This window comes from Eschrichtius robustus, chromosome 2 (assembly GCF_028021215.1).
Source record: "Eschrichtius robustus isolate mEscRob2 chromosome 2, mEscRob2.pri, whole genome shotgun sequence".
Lineage (NCBI taxonomy): Eukaryota > Metazoa > Chordata > Mammalia > Artiodactyla > Eschrichtiidae > Eschrichtius > Eschrichtius robustus.
The window spans coordinates 155,483,878-155,501,679 of NC_090825.1; the positions used below are offsets into that span (position 1 = coordinate 155,483,878).

The 17,802-nt window shown below is 39.6% G+C and overlaps 1 protein-coding gene across 1 annotated transcript in view; it reads right to left on the reverse strand.

The window, feature by feature from the left end:
* Positions 1-17,802, reverse strand: part of LOC137758979 (ELKS/Rab6-interacting/CAST family member 1-like) — a 143,392-nt gene that overhangs the window by 87,819 nt on the left and 37,771 nt on the right. Inside the window, 2 exon segments of the mRNA XM_068534916.1 lie at positions 2,947-3,102; positions 8,348-8,422. Of these exon segments, the coding sequence (XP_068391017.1) occupies positions 2,947-3,102; positions 8,348-8,422 (231 nt within the window).

Genomic DNA, 17,802 nt, shown 5'->3' on the forward strand with positions numbered 1-17,802 from the left:
CTACCTCTAGACCATGTGATCAAAAATAAATATAAAATCTCAGTTTCCTCATCATCTGCCTTACTAAATAATCCTCAAATAATGCTATACTGACCATAAAGACTGAGAAAAAGAAGAAAATATCCTAAATAGAAGAGTTTAGAAGCACAAATTTTCCTTAAAAGTTAGGAGCATAAATAAGGCTTTTGCAGTCAATCCCATGTGAGAACGAACGAGTGTGTCTTCTTGGGTAACTACCTCTCTAAGCCTTGGTTTCCTAATCAGTAAGATGGAGAAAGCAAACCAGTGCCACTGTACTGCGTACAGATTAAACCAAAAAAATGTATAGAATGTTTAGCCTGTTGTTCGACACAAAAAGAAATTAATAATACTAGCTGAGGAAAAAAAAGTTATAGATCAACTTCTCCTCTAGACAATACATGGTTACAACAAACCAAATTGGACCCTTTTAGACAAAATATCTCACTTTTCTATCTATACTATAAAGTGGTCCATAAATAGCAAACACACTAAATTAGCACAAGTGGTTTTTTTTTTTTCTTTTAATGCTGCATTCCAGTCTTATCCTACCGTAATTTTCAGAGGCAGTTTTTTCCCTGACACTTGTGAGACAAATGCGTGCACAGCCTAGTATAGGGCAGTGGAGTGCAGAGCTTACCAGCACAGGTTCTGGAACCAAATGGCTTGTGTAAAAATCAAACTCTGCCTCTTACTAACTGTGCTTCCTGAGCACCACTGTGTTACCTCAGCTTCCTTATCCATAAATTGGGTTGAGAATATACCTACCTTAGTAGGTTATAAAATGCTTATAATAAGTACTCAAGTGTCAGCTATTTTATTATCATCATTTTATCACAGTTTGAAATGGAATTTCAAGTTCTCTAGACAGATGATTGAGCTACTGAATAGATTTAGAGACTTTAAGTTTCATGCTACTTCTAACTGACCAGATAACTAAATAAGCTAATCACTTCTATACATCTGTTCCAAAGAAAGTAAAATTTGTTGCAAAATCACCTATCGGGGACTTAAAGATGATGTCTACATATGAAGGCAAAGCACTTCACTCAAGAAATCAGACTCAAATAAACCCTGGGTGATGGACCTAGAACATCTGCACATTCTTTGTACCTAAGAAGAGAAAGAGACCATTCACATAAATCAACAAGTTTCTGGTTAACAGGAAAGAAGTCGAGAAAAAACAGCTTTGAAGCACCATCCACACAGTGACAAAGCAACAATAAAAAACCAGGGGGCCTTCCCCGGCGGTCCAGTGGTTAAGACGCCGCGCTCCCACTGCAGGGGGCGCGGGTTCAATCCCTGGTCGGGGAGCTAGGATCCCGCATGCTGTGTGGCACGGCCAAAAAAATAAAAAAAATTAAAAAAAAATAAAAAAAAAAAAAACAGGGACAGGGCTTCCAGAGCACATGAGGGCTCGCTGCACACAGGGTGGCACGTGGGTCAAACCGGTGAACAGGAGTCAGTTAAAGAGCACAGCAGGCTGGTCAGTGCTAGTCCCGGGCAAAGCTGCCGACCACAGAGTGAAAGTGTGAGCACCCAGAGCCAGAGCAGCAGGGTCCCACTGTGGGATCACTGCACGCAAAGGGTAAATCTTTCGGCAAAGACCTCTGCCTGAAGACCAGCCGCTCTCTTTTTCAGCTCCTCCCCTTGAGCCTCTTTCGAATTTAGCTCCTCCTTCAGTTGCTCTACCTGTCACGACATTGTTATTCTTTTTCACTCATGTGTCAACTTAGGTCTTCTTATTATCTGCTTTTGAGCCAGAGCAGTAACTGGAAATAACAATAACTCATATAACACAATCAAATCTGTTCCCCTAATTTCCTCTTCAAAGGACCCTAGATGGGCTCACTATTTTCACAGGGTAATGGACTGAAATGTGCTAATCAGCAAATGGGAAGCAGAGATGATATTTTATTTTGTTCTCAAGTTAGAATGATAAATCAAAACTAACAGAAAGTTGGATATGTGAATTTTTAAGTTCTAAAAGTTACATGAAATTGGCCGTAGTCATTGATAACAGATTCTTAAAATAACAGAGGAATATTCTACTGACTTATATGCAGGTATGGGTATCACAGAAAGAAGCCAGAAACTGTATCATTAAAGGAACAGTTTTCACTTCTGAGAAATTAGGGAACTAACACAATTGGGATATGGGGGGCAGGGGGAGGGGGAGGAACACTTATTTTCTAGCTAATATTTTATAATTGAAATTATGATCTTTAAAACACCACAGACCTGATAAACTGGTAACTGTAATAAACTAAGTCCTCCAATTTGCCTAAAATAGTTCATAGGATCAAAATAAATGCCTTTGGCTCTAAAGAAGGAATACTGTGACTGAGGTTATAATACAGACTGATACGTCTCAGCGATGCCTATCCTACTGTACATACACCCCAAGTGCACGTGGGAAACAATAAACCTGATACACATGGGTCTTCTCCAAGGGAGAGCGCAAAGGGCTTTCCTTTAGGGAACTGTGTTTGAAGGGAAAACACGATTTTATTTAAGTCATTTCAGGAAAAAAAAGGGGAGGTGGATTCAGTCTCTTAGGCTGAATTTGACTTCTAAATTTGTTCACAAGACATAGAGAACGCGATGTTTCATATAGTGAGAAAAACTCATCTGGATGTAATCCTACTAATCGCCTCAGAAGTACTGGTAGACATGAAATGTTAAACTGTGATAATACACACTTAGCCTCATACAAGTAATTTTCTTTTAAGTGAAATTTGAAATAACTATACAACGTCAGTAATTCTGACTTTAATTCTGGGAAAGTTCTATCTGAAAGAATTACGGTACAAGTATTCTTCCCTGAAGCCTGATAAAACAGCGTGAGGTCCATCATCACTAAAGAAGTAGGAACATGCATCAATTTTTCAAACCCCATTTAAAAATTACGGTATCACACACCATTACCTTGTTTTTCATAAATTTAGAATGGCTCCGATAGACCTCCATTTGCCTCATTTCTTCCTCTCGTTCTTCAGTACTCAAAGCCCCGTTCGATTTCAGCATCTGAATCTCCTCTTCCAAGTCTCAGAGCCCACGCTCCATAGAGGAAATTTTTGAATCCTGAGGACAAAGGAAGATTTAGACATTAAAGTATTCGCAAAAAGTCAGAGAGGTTGCACAAGTCTGTCTTTACAGATGTGAAATTTAATAAAGATAAACAAATATGTAGAAATATTGCAACTGGTGCCTTGCTTCTAAAATATATCCTTCATGGCCATATGGTGGAGAGGAGGAGGACTGAGATCTATAGTATGATTTTTCCTCTATCCTTTCCTCTGCACCCTTTTGATTAAAATTGAGAGTATTAACTAAAGAAGTAGAAGCAATGGAAAACTAGTTAAAGTTTCTAAGTACTTTATGGTCAACAAACTTCCAGTGAAAACATCTGTAATATTAACAGTAAAACCTTTTCTAGCTATAATATTTTATCGTTTTACTTGACCCCCCTTAAAAGGCTTATTTCTGCCCCCAAAGGAGTGGGGAAAAGAGTAAGAAGGTTTCAAAGATTTACACAATAATGCGTATAACCGTTATCTACAATAATAAAGATCTGATAACGTCCCACTGCAGAAAAACAAAGGGATGAATAATTACGTTAACAGTTACACTTTATCACACAGTGGTCCCGCCTTTTCCACAGTTTTACTTTCCGTGGTTCTGCTTTCTGTGGTTTCAGTTACCTGAGGTCAACTGCGGTCAGAAAATATCAAATGGAAAATTCCAGAAAAAAACAATTCAGAAGTTTTAAACCGTGCACCGCTGTTCCAATCAACATGATGAACTCTCACACCATCCCATTCTGTCCCACCGGAACGTGAATCATCCCTTTGTCCAGTGTACCCGCGCCTGTTAGGCACTCACAGCAGCCATCTCGGTTATCAGATGGACAGTCCTGGCATCACAGTGCTTGTGTTCAAGTGACCATTTTTACGTGACAGTATTTTATTTAATACCGTCCCCAAAGCACAAGAGTAGTATGCTGGCAATTCAGATTTGACAAAGACTTCTCTTTGAAACACCGTAAGGTGTTTCTTTTAAGTGAAGAGGTGGAAGTTCTCACTAAGAGAAAAAATCATATGCTGAGGTTGCTAAGATCTACAGTCAGAATGAATCTTCCAGCAGTGAAATTGGGATGAAGGAAAAAGAAATTCGTGCCAGTTTTGCTGTTGCACCTCAAACTGCAAAAGTTACGGCTACAGTGCATGACAAGTGCTTAGTTTAGACGAAGAAGGCATTAGATTTGTGCAGTAAGATACTGAGAGAGAGAGAGAGAGAGAGAGAATGAGACCTATTCACATAACTTCCATTACAGCATACTGTTATAACTGTTCTATTTTACTATTAATTACTGTTGCTAATCCCTTACACATTGTGCCTAATTTATAAAATTAATCATAGGTATGTATAGGAAAAAACATAGTATATATAGGCTTTGGTACCATCTGTGGTTTCAGGCATCCACTGAGGGTCATGGAACCTATCCCCTGCAGATAAGAGGAGGCTACTTACTGCATTAGTAATCTTACTTATTCGCTATACTTCACCATGCATTTCAAATATCTCATAATGATTTCTAAAAAGAAACGTCACTGTCCTTGTAAATCAGCATCACCACGAATATCACCTCCTAGTACAACATCCGTCTATACTCATTTTCTTGGTTTTGTCTGTCACAGTATCCAGTTTATCCCCAGATTACTTTAGATGTCATCAATTACAGAAAAACTCCTACAAAGAATAGATACTTTTACATCTATAGTTGCATATGCTTATTCACCTAAGAAGTAAAGACCTTAAAGAGCATAAATTCAGTATAGCTTTATTTTATTTGGAAGTTTAGAGAAACCATTCCTTTAGGAAGAAATTTTGAGACTGACTTCCTCTTTTCACTTTACCTCAAGCCTGTCTTGACTGACTTTCCTTGTTATCTGAGAGTATGCCGATAAGAGTTAAAGGATTTATCATGAGACACTTACAGCTAGCTATTTTTAGGTTCGGGGGAGAGGCGAGGGCTGTACTCCTCTGATTTGCATTGCACTACCTTTAAAAATAACACAACGAAAATTTTCTTTTACAAATCTATTCAAATGAAACTTACATTTGGTTCAAAATTAAACATATTAAATTAACACAATCAGAGACACTCTAAACCTAAACCAGGATTTTGATTTACTCGTTTAAAGCTATCCCGGCCCATGAAGAATAAACAAATAAACGGCTTCAAATGCACTATCTGAAAATCCCAACACAGACAGAGAGGCAGCTCTTGACCAAATCAGACACTCACTATCAAATCATGCACCATAAAATCTGCACCTAAAAAGGGACCGTAACTGCAGCTCTGAAAGCCATGAGGCAGAAAAAGAACCTGCCAGGCTACTTTCTGGGATGAGGCCAGAAAATTAACGCCTGATATGTTGGACTAGTTGTAGCACCGACCAGTACTCAGGCTGGGTTTATTTGAGGACAGCCCTTTCTCCAAGGAGGTTTCTTACTCCTAGAATGTATAATAACTAAATAAATAAATTCTTTATCATCTTACTACTCTATACTTCCCCAGCCCTGGGTCTCCCATCATTAATCAACCAACCCCACTGAGTCCACTGAAATCCTCTTTTCCTTGTTAAATTTCCCAAATGCTCAACTTTTTTTCAAAAGTTGTCTCCCTGCTCTAAGTAAACCCAGGCTTTCCCCAAGGATATAATTTCCCCGAACGCTCTCCATTGAAGTTCACTAATCCACCAGCATCACAGAGTGGCAGGGAGAAGTGTGGGCATCCTCCAGGTTCCTCCATGCTGCTCCCATTTAAAGCTCACACTCCTCTTCACTCTCCCTCCGCACCGCTGCCATCTAGGGGCTTCCCCGTCACTCCCGCCCGCTGAAGAAGTCTTCAGCACCCGGCTGACAATAGATCTCTCCTTCAAATGCCACTCTTGCCATAATCCTAGGATTTCAATGTCCGAATTCCTTGACATCCGTAATGCCAACGCCCTCAATCCTCCGGTCCATTTTAGCTACCCAGTTTACAAGACCACATCACCCAGGCCTCTCCTCCCAGGCCTGACACACCGTCACTCACATTAACTGCTGCTCTTGTATCTCACAGAGTCCTCCACCCCCCTAACTTCTACATTTTCTCCCAACCTGTCCATCCATTCTGAATTCTCTTCCTTCCTATCCAGGCTACATTCCTGGACTCATCATCCCAACTACTCCTTCACCTCCACCCTCAATTCACTTGCATCCCAGTAATTCTGCCATATCTACCCAGCAAAACTCTAACCCTACAGCAGTCCAGTAATTCCTCCCTGTTCCTCCACTGCTAAAGGGAAAAGAAGAAGTTAGAGAAGGGAGAAGGAAGCAGAGGGAAGAAAGTGGGAGAAAGGAGGAGGGAGAGGAGGAGGAGAGAGAAAAGAATATTACGTCACCTTGAAGACAGCTGGGCTCTTTTATTGTCCACCATCACCTCCTTTCCCATTTCCCCCAAAGACCAGTCTAGGTCTTCATGATCCTCTCAAGCTCATGCCACACTCTCAGCATCTCAGCTATTGCATCTTCAATTTCAACATAACATCCACCTGACCCCACTGGGCCACCAGAATCTCAGTCTCTTGCTTCTTAGCAGAATGGCTGGAGGTTAACATGACTTAAAATAGATCTATTGCCAGTTAAAACCAGTACACTTCCCTGTGCCATCAAAAGGCAAGCAAAATAATTCTGTGAACACAGGTACACTCGTGTGTTTTTAGGTTCCAACAGGGATCAGGAAATAACATGTACCAATAAACTTGTGGGAAATGTGAATATGTAATTACACCTTTCTAGAGGCTGTTTACGAGATTATGTTCAAGACTATGAATTGTCTAACTATAAAGAACCCAGAATCCACTAATTTGGTATTTGTTTGGTAAACCCTTTCCCCAGTGAGAATAAAGATGTATACAACAATAAAAACAAAGTTTTAAGAGGAAATCTTCTAAATTAAGAGAACCATTCTGATAACTGTACTTGAGAAGCATCTATTTACATAAAACTATTTATATACCAAAAACTAAAGACTCTTGCCACATCAACAAATATTAAATGAAGGCACATGATGCAAAACACCGTGTCAAATTTTTTAGGGGATACAAAGAAGTTAAAAAAAGAGACAGAGAGGGAAGGAGGGGGAGAGGGAGGGGTCCCTATCTGTAAGAGTCTTCTAGCTCTTGCAAGAAGGAATATGTTGTTAATAAAAATAATAATAGCATAGCAGCTAACACTGACTGAATGTTTACTATGTGCCAGGTCCTGTTGAAAGTGTTTTACTTGTTTTAACTAATTTAAACCACAAAAGAACCCATGGGATAGGTACTATTGTTATCACCATTTATCAATAAAGAAATTAAGGTATGGAGAGGTTAGGTTACTTGTTCTATGTCATACAACTGGTTAAATAAAGCCAGGTTTTGAATCCAGGGAATTTAACACAGAAGGCAAGCGCTTAGTCACCAATCACCGTAACGTTCAGCCTAAAGATCTCTAACTACTCAGTAACTTAAAGCAGAAGTTTTCAAAGTATAGTCCGTGAAAGCCTGGGGGTGCCTCCTAGCCCTTTTGAGAAGTCAAAACTATTTTCATAATAATACTATGACTTTATGTGCCTTTTCCACTGTGTTAACACGTGCACTAAAGGTATAAAGGACAGGCAAAAGCGCTCGTGCCTCTGGACAACAGCGCCAAACCGTGCTAGCCGTCAGTGTATTCTTCAGTGTCAGCACTCGCAGACAAAAAAGAAAAATAAGAAAGAACATTTTTAAAACACTGGCTCACTTAGGAATGTCCCTGGTGACTTTTCATATGCTCAGCCCTTGAGTGTGTATCTCTGTACCATGCTGTGTGACGACACAGGAAGGGGCCAGGCCCGGCTGCTGCACCTGGGTGTGACGCTGCTCCCAGGACAGCACTGGGTGCTCTGTGAGCCGCAAGCCCAATCAGGTACTTTTTTCACGGAACCCTATTCTTAACTCGAGAGAAGAACTGACACACAAACTTGGTATTTGGCGGACATTTTCTTAAAAACAAATGAAATGAGTCATTTTAAGAGAATAAGGGGCCCTGATACCAAAAGGTTTGAGAACAGCTGACTCCAAGAAATGCTGGACAAGAGGAAACGAAACTGAAGTTCTTTTAATGTGTCATTTTCATTAAGTCTTACTATTTCTTCTCAGTCTACAAAATGAGTGAACTATTATTACATACCACTTTCTTAAACTCACACATTAAAGTGTGAAATGACACATAAGATTCCTTAGGAAGCTCTCACCTTCATTTCGATAACAGTTTGCAGAGCTTTAGTTTTGGCAGAATCGGGGGCATTCTCAAATCTCCGATGCATCTCCTATACAAGAGAAGCAAAAAAGAGAGTACGTGTCCTCCTTTTCACTCTCATTTTTTCAACAGGGGAGTGGAGAGGCAAGGGAGTAGTAGTTACATGCAAAGATGACTACCCCGGCCTTGTAAGACACTCTGATCCACTTTCTGTCTTCCTGACCTTTCCCTGTGGACCAGGGAGCACACAGACTGCATTCAGGCTAAGGGGTACAGGCGGGTCCCCGTCTCTGCACACCTGGTTATACACGGTAAGTCACACAGACCCCAGCCACCACAAGAGGTGAAGCTCCGGCACATCCCCAGGTTGTGTGTCACTCTTCCACAGGACTCCAAGACATATTATCAGAACTCCAAACAATCCAAAAAGGGGATTAGAAATAGTCCCTTTTTAAAAGGAGAAATCAGGACTTCCCTGGTGGCGCGGTGGTTAGGAATCCGCCTGCCGATGCAGGGGACACGGGTTCGAGCCCTGGTCTGGGAAGATCCCACGTGCCGCACAGCAACTAAGCCCGTGTGCCACAACTAGTGAGCCTGCGCTCTAGAGCCCATGAGCCACAACTACTGAAGCCCGCGCGCCTAGAGCCCGTGCTCCGCAACAAGAAAGGCCACCGCGATGAGAAGCCCGCGCACTGCAACGAAGACCCAACACAGCCAAAAAGAAATAAATTTATTTAAAAAAAAAGAAAAAGGAGGAATTAAAGTAGCCACAGTCCGCACTGCACAAAACAACTGAAAGCATTTGTGTTGACAACCTCCTTTGCATAGCATCCTCCCCCAGAGCAACAACCACCGGGCTACCTGCGATGGAAATCTCTCTCCAGAGGGGCTACAATCAGAAAAAAAAAGAAGGTAAGACTGCTGAACAAGTTTCCTAAACAGTCTACAGGTAGCAAATGGCAGAAAAACATAGCTATTTTTTTCAATCCAAATGTCAGTGCGTTCAGGATCAGAAAGGAAGGAAGGAGATGGCAGAATATCACAGTTAGGGTCTTCAAGGATCACCCTGAAGTTACCAGACCTCCTCAGGCTATTTTCTTGTCAGATTCTGGGAATGTCTCTGAGTCAGCCAGTACTTCCAGAGTACCCTGGTACAGCCCCTAGTGATGGCAGAGAATACAGATGGATATTTTCCATCTGAACAGTGCTGGTGAAATTCTAGCCCTGCCCTCTGCTCTGCCCATTTGACATGTATATAGATGCTTACTAGGTCACTCAAACTTATTTCATCCAAAACAAAACTCGTCATTTTCTCCTCTTTAACCTAGCCCCTCCTCTGAAGACTGATGAGTCTTGCCCATCTCCTTAAATGGCATTACCCTCCCGGTGGTTCAAGCCAAACAGCACAGTGTCTCCTTTCATTCCTCCCACATCTTCACTTCCTACCACCTTCTAGAGCAGGTCCTAATTGTTCCAGCTTCAAAAGATTTCTTGAATTTATCATTTCACTCCATTTCCAGTCTAGTTTAAGCCTAGATTACTACAACAGCCTCGAGTTAAGTTTCCTTTCATTTCCTCTGTCCATTTTAAAGAAAGCAATGGTGTACTCTAGATAAAGCATCAACAAATCACGGCAATAGTCTGTTTTCAATCCTTCAACGAGTTTCCTATTTACTTCTCACCCTCTACAAGGTCAACACAATCTGATCATAACAGACAGAAGACTAGCCCTCCTGTCATAAACTATGTTAAAATTAGACAAAAATGCATAAAGCAACTGTTTTCAGACGCTGGAAAACAAGCAGCACAGGAGTATGATCCTTGAGAGAAGAGAAACTAACAAGGTTATGGTCCGGACTTGCTATCCAATATGTGATGCAGGGAGAGGAAGACCAAACAGAAAACAGCAGTCCCACAGAGCTCAGAAGACAGATCAGTGGGTTAGAGTCCCAAAGCCAGGAGAAATGTGCAGAGCAGAATGACACAGAGGAAGAAGCTAGCCAGAAAAGCAGCAGTGTCTGATCTGACAGGGGTCCCCTGGAGTCTTTGACCAAATACTAAGCCTGCATGTACAGGGAAAGACTCCACAGTGTCAAAGAACAACTACCAGAGAGCTATGAGTTGAGCAACTACCTGAACTCACATGGGGCTGGGAAGAATTCAAGCTCCAAAGAGCCAGAGTGGAGGGAACATCAGAGGCACTCAGCAGAGACACCAGAAAGGTCACGTCTTAGGAGTAGAGACAGTCTAGCCCTGGAGGGAAGGCTACCTAGACTAGAGCCAACAGAGTGTAAAAGCAAGTCTCGTTAAGGATCGAGTTAATCCACAATTAACCCCTGCAAGATAAAACACTTCATTAAGACAGTCAAATGCAGAACACATTAATCCAGGACAAAATCTGAACACATTAGTTCAGGCCATAATCACCTCTCACCTGCATTAAAACAACAAACTCATCAGTTACCCCCCAGCCTCCAGTCTGTCCACACTGAATCTACTCCCTACACTGTAAACAGGTGATAAATTGGGCGCACAGATATTAGGGAAATTTCCAAATGCTTTACAGTGAAACTATTACAATTTCATTTTAAACTCTAGTAAGCATATCAGCAATATATAAGGAAAGAAATCCATTTGAATAAAAAAAAAATCCTCTTCTGCTAAGGAACTAGGGTGCACTTTAAACCATTCGCAGGCATAAAGCTTTCCTGTTAAGAGCTTGTAAAACCTATCAGTCCTAACAGATCTCCATTCAAAGGCCTGCGCATTAAAGCTCATTATGAACACATCCTGCAGTCAGTGGGCTGACCAACTCCCCTTTCCCAGAGAGCACATCGAGCCTCTGACTCCTGCACTGTTAATAAAGGGAGAGGACTCTGGGAATAAAAAAGAATGTACCATTCAGACAAATGTAAGAAGTCGAATGTGCTAGTGCTTGCTTTATTTCGCTCTTTTTAGCCTGAAAATTTTCACTCTACACAAATTAAAGAAAGCCCAGAGATTCATACAGGTAGAATTATCTGGATCTTGTTATACTGTCAACTGTGGTACACGGTAGAAAATGTGTTCAGTTCCTCTCACTGATTTAATAAAGAATAATGACTAGAGAAAGAAAACAAACAAGTTAGGAACAAAATTTCTCCGTTGTTAGTAGTCTCTTTCTTTTTAAAAGTAAGTCAACATTTACTTACACAACTGAGAGAAAGGAGCATTTGTGACTGAAAAGTAGTACTTATGTCTGAAATTTCTTTCTTTCAAGTTTCAGGTTTTAGCCTCCAGCACCCTTGGTTCAAGGGTAGACGTCCCTTCAGCAGATTTCAATCCTCCACACAAGTTCTGGGCTTACTGTACTCCACACGGAGAAGTGAAGAAGGAACCCTCACTACTCCTCCTGTACCTCAACTCTGCCATTGTCAGACAGCACTGCACTTTGACCCTTTACCATCTCAAGTAACGGCATGCTTCTGAGAAAACATATCTTCCTGTCAAAATGGAAATGAGGTACAAATGACACAACAAAAAAAAAAAGATGAGGAAGGATAAACTGAATCAGTAAGTTATGCGATGCAACTGTTCACACTTTCCAAAATCACTAGGAAAGGGAAAACTAACTAGGGCCCCTTTTTCTTTTTTAATTCTTCCTACTCTTTGTCCAAAGTTTCTGTTTTTTCTATATATGTTTATTTCTCTTTTTTTCCCTCTAACCTCCTCTGCTTTTACCTGACAACTGCCAAAGATACAGATGGGCATTCCTCAGACATGTTAGAGCCAAAATTCCTAGCCTAGAACCTAGTTAAAGAATAGGGCTTTTTTTTTTTTAAACATCTTTATTGGAGTATAATTGCTTTACAATGGTGTGTTAGTTTCTGCTTTATAACAAAGTGAATCAGCTATACATATACATATATCCCCATATCTGACACCTTCTTTTTTTTAACATCTTTATTGGAGTATAATTGCTTTATAATGGTGTGTTAGTTTCTGCTTTATAACAAAGTGAATCAGTTATACATATACATATGTTCCCATATCTCTTCCCTCTTGCGTCTCCCTCCCTCCCACCCTCCCTATCCCACCTCTCTAGGTGGTCACAAAGCACCGAGCTGATCTCCCTGTGCTATGCAGCTGCTTCCCACTAGCTATCTATTTTACGTTTGGCAGTGTATATATGTCCATGCCACTCTCTCACTTTGTCACAGCTTACCCTTCCCCCTCCCCATATCCTCAAGTCCCTTCTCTAGTAGGTCTGTGTCTTTATTCCCGTCTTGCCCCTAGGTTCTTCATGACCTTTTTTTTTTTTTTCCTTAGATTCCATATATATGTTAGCATACGGTATTTGTTTTTCTCTTTATGACTTACTTCACTCTGTATGACAGACTCTAGGTCCATCCACCTCACTACAAATAACTCAATTTCATTTCTTTTTATGGCTGAGTAATAGTCCACTGTATATATGTGCCACATCTTCTTTATCCATTCATCTGTTGATGGACACTTAGGTTGCTTCCATGTCCTGGCTATTGTAAATAGAGCTGCAATGAACATTTTGGTACATGACTCTTTTTGAATTATGGCTTCCTCAGGGTATATGCCCAGTAGTGGGATTGCTGGGTTGTATGGTAGTTCTATTTGTAGTTTTTTAAGGAACCTCCATACTGTGCTCCATAGTGGCTGTATCAATTTACATTCCCACCAACAGTGCAAGAGGGTTCCCTTTTCTCCACACCCTCTCCAGCATTTATCGTTTGTAGATTTTTTGATGATGGCCATTCTGACTGGTGTGAGATGATATCTCATTGTAGTTTTGATTTGCATTTCTCTAATGATTAATGATGTTGAGCATTCTTTCATGTGTTTGCTGGCAATCTGTATATCTTCTTTGAAGAAATGTCTATTTAGGTCTTCTGCCCATTTTTGGATTGGGTTGTTTGTTTTTTTGATATTGAGCTGCATGAGCTGCTTGTAAATTTTGGAGTTTAATCCTTTGTCAGTTGCTTCATTTGCAAATATTTTCTCCCATTCTGAGGGTTGTCGTCTCATCTTGTTTATGGTTTCCTTTGCTGTGCAAAAGCTTTTAAGTTTCATTAGGTCCCATTTGTTTATTTTTCTTTTTATTTCCATTTCTCTAGGAGCTGGGTCAAAAAGGATCTTGCTGTGATTTATGTCACAGAGTGTTCTGCCTATGTTTTCCTCTAAGAGTTTGATAGTGTCTGGCCTTATATTTAGGTCTTTAATCCATTTTGAGTTTATTTTTGTGTATGGTGTTAGGCAGTGTTCTAATTTCATTCTTTTACATGTACCTGTCCAGTTTTCCCAGCACCACTTACTGAAGAGGCTGTCTTTTCTCCACTGTATATTCTTGCCTCCTTTATCAAAGATAAGGTGACCATATGTGCGTGGGTTTATCTCTGGGCTTTCTATCCTGTTCCGTTGATCTATATCTCTGTTTTTGTGCCAGTACCATACTGTCTTGATTACTGTAGCTTTGTAGTATTGTCTGAAGTCAGGGAGCCTGATTCCTCCAGCTCCGTTTTCCGTTCTCAAGATTGCTTTGGCTATTCGGGGTCTTTTGTGTTTCCATACAAATTGTGAAATTTTTTGTTCTAGTTCTGTGAAAAATGCCAGTGGTAGTTTGATAGGGATTGCATTGAATCTGTAGATTAAGAGTAGGGCTTTTAAACCTCAAACACTGCTGCAAATCTTAACATGAGAGCAGTTGCACTAAACAAGGTTTGTTGACTAAAATATTATAGAGACCAAAATTAACATACGTGTAAATGTTTTAAAACAAATTAGTATTTTAATTTTTTTTTTTTTTGGCCATGTCGTGCATCATGCAGATCTTAGTTCCCCGACCAGGAATCGAACCCGTGGCCCCTGCAGTGGAAGCGCGGAATCCTAACGACTGGACCGCCAGGGAATTCCCAACAAATTAGTATTTTATTCATCACAATAGGATCTACATTTCAAAAAAACAGGAGCACATATAGAACTGAAATATTTATTCAGCCTATAGACAATGCTTGGTATGCATATGGATAGCCAATCCAAAAATTCCATAGCCAATTCAGGTATGTTCTGCCAACAGACTGAGAACCAAACTTTGGTGTATCACGGAATCACCTGTAAAGCCTGTTAAAACTCCATATGCCTGGCCCCAGGCACTAACCACGTCTTGACTGTAGTTCAGTATGTGTCCAATAGATGTCTTCACGCTTCTATCCATCAAAGGAAAGGCACTCCAGTAAACAATACAAAATCTAACAATAAGTCACGTAACAATGTAATTTCAGTACAAACAGAAAATACAATGCTTAATATAATTTTTGTTTTTCTTCTTTGGCTTTTATTTGGGGGAATTATTTACCTGCTATCTCCAGAATCATGTTCATAAACAAAATGGAAAACTAATCACAAATGTTCCTGGCTATGAATGCCATTTTAATGTTACTGTATTTCATCAAATCTAAGATGCCACTGATTGTAAGGTAAACCACTGTTTAATGTGCTGGAAAGAAAAGAAGGAAATGCCTCCAAATAAACCATGACCCAAGCTTCTATCATTCAGAATTTTTATTTTATACTGATTGCAAGACCCTTTTTTACTTATTTAACCATAAAGTTTAATCATATATCATTTTGAACTGTTTTATAACTTTCTCCATACCAATAACTGTTTCAATGCTGGTTCACAGCATAATATTACTGAAGACATACTGAACAACAACTAAAGTTAACATGAGAAATAGCAACAACACTCACAACATTGACTAAAATGAGCAGCTGTTAACTGTTTGTGAGTACACAGGCAAACAAATCAAGAGGACTGTGGCCTTGCTGACAGAGATTTTAAGATGCCATCAAGGATAAGACTTATTAACTCAATTTCATACTGTTGAGATGGGGAAAACGATGAGTCTTGGAACTGATGAAAACCCGCTTTTTTAAAAGATGGACAATAATCCAATAATAATAAAACCTATGGATATCCCAGTGTTGCCAGCTCTCAGTTCTTTCTGCCTTTCTTGACACACTAGTGATATAATGCACAATAGCCATTTCAAGTCACCACTCACCCAACCTAGAGTTGTTAAGTTCTTTATTAGACTTCCTTGTTCACTCGTAATTCTCCCTCCCTCATTTATTCTCAACACAGCCAGAGTAGATTTTAAAAGCGAAACTAGATCACTCCCTTGATTAAACATTGGTGCAGTTTTCTCTTGCACTTTGAATAAAATTGTTGCATTACCTGCAGGGATCCTGAAGGCAAGTGCTTTGTCTCCTAGAGGGCATGGATTTTTGTTTTGTTCACTGCTACTATATTTCCTTGTGCTCTGCACATGGGTTAGTGTCCAATAAATATCTGATGAATGCAATGAATGACTCTGGCCCTGGCTACCTCTTCAGCCTCTCATCTCATGCCTGTTTTCCCCTTAGACAATATGCTTTTGTCCTCTAGTCTCCTTGCTGTCTCCTGAAAACTTCTCATCCGGCCTTTGAAACTGTTAACCTTCTTCATGAAATGATTTTACCCAAATGCTCAGCAAGACTGTTTCAACTTTCTTCAGATCTCCCTTAAAGGGCACCTCCTCAAAGATGCTTACCCTGTTTATCCCCTCTCCCAACATAATTAGACTCAACTTATTTATTTCCTCTCATAATTATGTTTATTGTCTCTCACCAGATTTTTAAGTTCTAGGAGGGCACAGACCATGTATTCTGACAGGAAAAATGTATACCCAGCGTGTATCCCAGGGTCACATACATTCTAGAAGCTCAATGGATGTTTGTTGAGTAATGAGCAAAGAAAGGCTGTGCCGAGTGCCTCTAGCACCTTGTCACTCTGGAAACGAAACAGTCAAGCCACATGTTACAAAGCTTTACTCCAAATTACCATTTTAGCTTCTGTTACCTGTATTTTCTAACATACACAAATTTAATTGTTTAAGCCTCTTGCTATGGCAATAAAAGATTCTTTCCTGTCTCAAGACTGTATTAAAACCTTTTTCTTACATTCTCTTCTAGTGTTGTTATTTTTTAACAAGTAGCTCTTTATTTCATCTAGAACTTAATTTGATGTAACTATGTACTGTTTTCCAAATAGATGGCGATTATTCCCAAACATGTATCATATGCTTAAAACTATATTATTTCTGGGTTCTATTCTGTCTCATCAATCTAGCTATCTATTACTATGCCAGTACCACAGATTTTAATATCACTGGGTTTAAAACACATATATCATGAGCTGCTTAAACAAGTGTTCCCGCACTGTTCTCCTTGCAAAGAAACTGCAACATCATTTGGGCACGTGTCAAGAATAGTCCTATTGGGATTACACTAAATTCACAGAGTTGGGGGAAAGCAGCATCTTTATATTAATGTTCCCATCTACATTGTAATGAAAATTTAGCCCTATCCTTTCCATTACCGTTACTGACATTATTTATTCCATTTTCCTTATCTAACAGCACTGCCTAACACTTCCAGAATAATGTAAATACTGATGAACAGTATCTTTGCCTCTCCCTAACTTTAATGGATGCGTCTTAGTATATGTCAGAGTAAGCGCAATTCTGGCTACTAGTTTAAAATATGTTTGTAATACACATTTACTGAATTGTTTTATTTAAATCATGCTATAAAGGTATCATTCAATTCTTATTTTTAGTTCATTTGGTTTAGTTTTCAAAGTGTCTAACATTTTATCTAATGTCTTTGAGATAGCTATCAAACACTACGAGGTTATCTTTTCCTTTCACCTATTACAAATTATAACTGTGAATGACATATTGAGCCATTCTGGATTCCTAGAATAAACTCCTTTTGGTCAGAATATTATCCTTTTATCATAATGCTGATTTTATCTGCCAATATCTTATTTATAACTTCTATACCTAAACTCATAAGCAAAACTGGTTTGGGGTTTTAGTTTGTTTTCTAACCTTCGTTAGGTTTTAGTATCCAGTGGTCACACTGGAGAAAAAAGAATTGGAAAAGCTATCCTTCTTTCTGTAAGCTCCAGGCTTAAACTTCTTTCCCTACATTTCAACTTATTCAACCAACATTTCTTGAGTACCCACTGTGCATTTGTTAAGACACTGACAAGATAAAATTTCATATATATATATATATATATATCTATATCTACATCCTTGGTACAAAAAATTAAGTGAACAATGAAGAAACACACATGGAAGTATACTATAATATTACTGGCTCATCTACATATATGTATAGAGCTGCACAAGGAAGACTTCACAGAAGAACTGCAATTTGAGCTAAGTCTTGAAGGCAAGTAGGAGAAAAAGAAAGGAGAACCAGCATTCTAAACATGTGTTCATGAAGCAATCACTTCTACTTGCTCTTAAATAATTTTAATCCATAGGACTGTGTTTCCTGTAAGATGACGCTACATTACTAATGGCAACTGGAATTGTGTATTGATAC